This window comes from Grammomys surdaster, unplaced genomic scaffold (assembly GCF_004785775.1).
Source record: "Grammomys surdaster isolate TR1022 unplaced genomic scaffold, NIH_TR_1.0 60, whole genome shotgun sequence".
Lineage (NCBI taxonomy): Eukaryota > Metazoa > Chordata > Mammalia > Rodentia > Muridae > Grammomys > Grammomys surdaster.
Genome location: NW_021604562.1, coordinates 4505189 through 4510434, shown reverse-complemented (window position 1 = coordinate 4510434; position 5246 = coordinate 4505189). Strand labels below are relative to the sequence as shown.

The window sequence follows — 5246 nt, the reverse complement described above, 5'->3', positions numbered from 1 at the left end:
TTTCACATGCTTTACTTTTTTAAAAAAAAATTTTTGATTAATTTATTTTATGTATGTGAGTACACTGTAGCTATCGTCAGACACACCAGAAGAGGGAACCAAATCCCATTACAAATGGTAGTGAGCCACCATGTGGTTGCTAGGAATTGAACTCATGAACTCAGGAAGAGCAGTCAGTACTTTTACCCGCTGAACCATCTCTCCAGCCCCTCTAATATGCTTTTCCTCCTAATTACTTCCTAGCATCCTTCCTAGACACTAGTGTTGTTTTCCTGTAAAAATAATAGATTGCCAGCATTTCACGGTACTTTCTGCCTAATACTGAGAAATCACATCTTATCTTATAGTCACTTCTTCAGTGGGTGTATTATCCCAATATGTGTTTCAAATTCAGTATTCTTAGCTTAATTTGCCAGCTTCCACTTCTATCTTCTATGCTAATTTCTCTACATTTACTTGTTGCCACAAATTTTGTGTCCAAGTCAGAGCTTCAGAGTTTACCATTTTAGGTTTTTCACCTCCAAATAAAATGGCAAATAGTATTTTTTCACTTTAATTCTCCCTCATTTTTTCTACTAATCTTTCAAACTTTCTTCTCCTTATTTCCTCATGTTCTACATCATTGTTTTAGAGGTTAGCCTTTATGATGATCAAATATCTCATTAAGTTAGCCATATTGGCTTTGAAAGTATCTAGAACTGCTGGATACAAGAATTTGATGATAAACTGTGGGAAATGTCACGGCAGACCTCCACAGGTAAATCATCATGAAAAGGTGATTTACCCAGAAATATAATTTCTAGGAATTCATTTGTACCTATTCTTTGACAAGTGAAAGTATATATGTCGCAAAATACCACATCAACAATGCTTATTAAAAGTACATTCCAAACACAAAATTGTATAATATAAAATAAAAATTAGTTATATCTGTATTGATTTTTAAAAATATATGTATATACATTTATAGTTCATTATGTCATTTATATGTAAATCACATATACACAGGTATCCTTAGATATGCATAGAATCTTTCTAAGTAGTACATATACACACAAATTATGCCTGTGGTAAACTATGGACAGCGACCAGAAATCCAGAAGTTGGAGACTTTTCACTACATATCTTTTTTAAAACATTGTTCATGTATATGTTTGTATGTCTTTTTGTCTATTATATATGTTCAAGGGTCTGCATGGGCCGGAAGAGGGTATCAGATCTCCTGGCGCTGGAGTTAAAAGCAGTTATAAACTTTCAGGCATGGATGCTGGTGACAGAACTCAGCAACCCAGGAAAGGCCAAACAGAATAAGCTAAGTCTGAACTATTTATTGTCTCCATGTCCAGTATCATTTATCTTTTAATCTATAAATGTTTCTTTTTCAAAAAGGAAGTGTGCAAAATGAAGTGTGCATAGCTGAAGCCAAGGCTCCTCTCCTAGGAAATTTTGATTTGAATATATACATTTGTAGAAGTACAAGTAAATATAAAATCACATTTAATCATTTTTAAACTTATTTTAATTACTATGATGCTGAACATTATTTTATTTTTTTTACACTACGTCACATACCCAAAAATGATCCACATAAAGTAACTATGTAAGTATCCAATACAAGAATCAACTATACCCACTCTGACCATTGGAAATGACTAACTGGACTGTGTTTCTTGTATGTTAAGGAAATGTTAATCTGCCAAATACCTTTCTAATTATACTGAAAATTGATACCAGATTTCATTAGCTATAAACATCTTTAACATAAATAGTTCTCAGGAAAGCAGGTCATAATACAGTACTTTTAAAAAGAAGGCTTTAGGGCTAAGCATGGTTATGCTCTGGTTTTTCTAAATTAATATTTTGTTGATTAGTAGTTTTAACAATATTCCATAATTCCATAAATAAGATAATACATCTTAAATCATTTTATACTCCCACAATGTTCAAAGCCATTACTCAGTTTTCCTTCATTCAAATGAAAGACACTCAAAATGGTAATAGTCTAAAATTGAAGTACATTTTTTAAAACGTTGATTAGAACTTTAAATATTTTCTGATATCAGCCCAACAAACATTTTAAAATATCTTCTATCAAAATGGCATGTCCATGGAATATTTAAACGACATGAACAGATTATTGGAATGCTGGTAAATCTCTAATGCTGAATTGCACTGAAAACAAAGCAACTACTGCATTCGCCTGAAGAAAGAAAATCACTGCAAAGAAATCACAAAATCACTGCAAAAAATAAGATCAAGACTTTTTGTATGATACAGCACAAATGTAGTGCTCTGAGAAAAAGTGCCAAAGTCAAACCAAGTTTTGATTGCCAAAAGGATATAGGAATCTCCCTCCCCCCTCTTCTTCTCTCTGTCTCTCTCTGTCTCTCTGTCTCTCTCTGTCTCTGTCTCTCTCTCTTCTTCCTCCTCCTCTTCCTCCTCCTCCTTTTCCCCATCTTCTTCCTCATTCCTCTTTTCTCTTTTCCCTCTCTCTGTGGTTAAGCACTAGAAAGTTAGATCAACTCCACTTTGAAAATAAATCACACACACAATCAGGCATGTGCATACCCATATCACACAAAAGCACATATGCAAACAATGTTAGCCAGGACTTGAAGATAAATCTATACACTTTCCCAAGAGTACAGAAGCTTTAGCTCCAGAGGCCTGCATAGTTACCATGGAGGCCTGAAGGGAGTGGACCTCCACCCACGAAAAGCTTCATCTCAGGCCAGTTGTAGCAGTGAGTGTACAGTGCATTGGGGAATTCCTCAGTGCCACCAAAGTAATTCACCCAGAGTTCATCTTGGTTGAGCCAGCCTCTCCCACAAGTGAGTTTGAGCTTTCTCCCTGTATGCCCAAGAAATGAGTCTGAACTGGATGAAGCCCTTTCCTCCAAGAACTTCTGGGCACGGATGTCATAAAAGAGCAGAGAGCCGTGTCCAGTGCCCACGGTGATAATGTGCTGGTAGAAACTGAGAGAACGAACACCTGTGCCTCCCTCTCGGGAACACAATGGCTTGATGTTCTGCTGGCGTTGTCTTGGATCCAGGAATGAAACATGAGACTGGGAACCTACAGCATAGAGGGACAACTCATCACAGTAGGTGAGACACACATTCTCCCGGCAGTAAGGCAACCTTAGGGACAGCAGCCTGGACAGGGAGCTTCGGGCTTTCCACAGGTGGAAGTAGCCATCCAGGGACACAGCTCCGAGTTCCTGGTTTCTGCCACTGAATGCAAGGGCTCGCACTTTGCGGTTACCCGGGTTAGTAGTTGCCCTCGGGATGGCTTCCATGTCCCTTGGACGAATGTGTGAATACCGTGGAATTCCAGAATTACTGTGCCAGGGAATGCTGCCATTGAACATGTCAGGATCCACCCGCCAGAGTGCCACGGTGCCATCACGAGAGCCACTCACAGCCACGGTATCACTCATCCATGCAATGGCGAAGATCCAGTCACTGTGGCCTTGACGGTCACCTAAGCACACAGGGTCTAAGGTGGGTAGCTGATAGACTGCTAGACTGTTGGGGTTTTCACCTCCTGTAGCTAGGAGGGTCTTAGAGGGATTCAGCTGGATGGCGTGGATGCCACAGGTAGGTTGGGCAAGGGTTTGTCCAGGTCCCCTGTCTCTCATCAAGGGAATGCGAGTGATCTGGCCGGTCTGAACATCAACCACGAAGAGTGTGTTGCACTTGGTGCCACACACCACCTGCCTGGCATTGAGCCACTGAGATGCGAACACCTTGTTGAGAGAGCCTAGGGTCAGCTGACGCTCCCTCAGCAGCTCAGGCAGCCTGAGGACTCTGTAGCTGCTCAGGTCGCCTTCGAAAACCGCGAGCCCGGGGTGGCCAACGGCGCCCAGCGCGCGGCCCTTCAGGTAGTGCACCAAGGAGCGGCGAGCCACGGGCCGCCTTGGCCTCTTGGCCAGCAGCAATGGCCCAACTGTTTGGCCTGTCCCCGCCACCGCAGCCGCCCGCCCAGGCGACAAAGAAGTCCCGGCGCCCTGCTGGACCTCGGAGGCTTTCCGCTTCCTGCTACCTGTTTGCTGAGGGACCATGGTGGGCAGCGGGCGGGCTGCAGAGGCGGCGGCGGCGGCGGCGCGGCGGCGGCGGCGCGTGGCACCCGTGTTGGCCGTGGTGGCGGTGGGGGTGGCTGTGTCTCCGAATCACCGGGGAGGTGTGTGTGTGTGTGTGGGGGGGGGAGATGGCACTGGGTCCCAGGGGCCAGGAAGCTGAGGGATCCCTAGAGTACCGAGCGTCCTGAGTCCTGAGTGCGTCGGTGGCCAAAGAGGTGAAGGTGGCAGCTTGGCTCTGCAAGGACTCTGAGCTTGGAAGGAGCTGGATGCGGGCTGATTGTGGCGTTGAGAGTGGTGGCAGTGCAGAGGGCGGGCAGTGCTGCCGTCTGGGAGGTGGTGAAGTCAGTGTGGGGCTTGAGAGTAAGCTAAGAGACCTGAGGTTGAGAGGCGGAGAGAGTGGGAGGGGCTGTTGGCCATGGGGTGCTGGGTAGCAGAAGAAAGTCTGCGTGGGGGTTGGGAAGAAGCAGAGGGGATGGGAGCGGAGGAAGGCTGTGTGGAAACTCTGAGGAGATTCCTAGAGGGCTGAGCTCCAGTTAGCTCAAGAGCTAACATAAGTTTATTGGTTTTTGTTTTGTTTTGTTTTTTGCTTTTTGTTTTGTTTTATTTTCTCTACCAGACCCACAACAGCTCCCAACTAGTGTAAAATCAAAACCTAAAATGTAGTCAATCAGGGGATCAAAAGGAGCACTGAATGTGACACCACTTGGGAAGAAATAAATGCACACTTGGTGTAATCAGAGGACACTTTGACTAAGGTTGTTCTTTGAACTGGACTAGGCATGGAGGCGTTGCAAAGTGACCTCTGTGGTTTCTTTCTGTGATTTCTGTTAAAGCCCCCTGCAGACTGCTTTTTAAGCTAGTCCTGGCTTACTCTGTTCCTGTTCCTTTTTATCTTCTGAACTTGAAGTTCCTGAGGTACTAAACTTGAATTTCTGAAGGGCATCTTACTAAATTCCTACTCCTTGACCCGGATTCAAAGCAAGGTATTGGTAGGGAAATAGTCAAAAAGAAGCTCTGGAGTTTGAGGGGTCTACAGTGATGTAGAGATGGGAATATAGAGGTTCCGAATGAATGGCATGATGGGTTTTTCTGTACTAACTCCTCAGGAACCTCAGAAGCCTGAGATGTTGGGGTCCATGGTAAGAGCAAAGAAGAGGTTCTAGAG

At 43.9% G+C, this 5246-nt stretch overlaps 1 protein-coding gene across 1 annotated transcript; it reads right to left on the bottom strand.

The window, feature by feature from the left end:
- Positions 1 to 2653: 2653 nt before the first annotated feature.
- Positions 2654 to 4063, bottom strand: LOC114620023 (DDB1- and CUL4-associated factor 12-like protein 2). The gene has a single exon (XM_028766370.1). It carries the CDS (start codon positions 4061 to 4063, stop codon positions 2654 to 2656), a length of 1410 nt encoding a protein of 469 aa, XP_028622203.1.
- Between the last annotated feature and the right edge of the window lie 1183 nt (positions 4064 to 5246).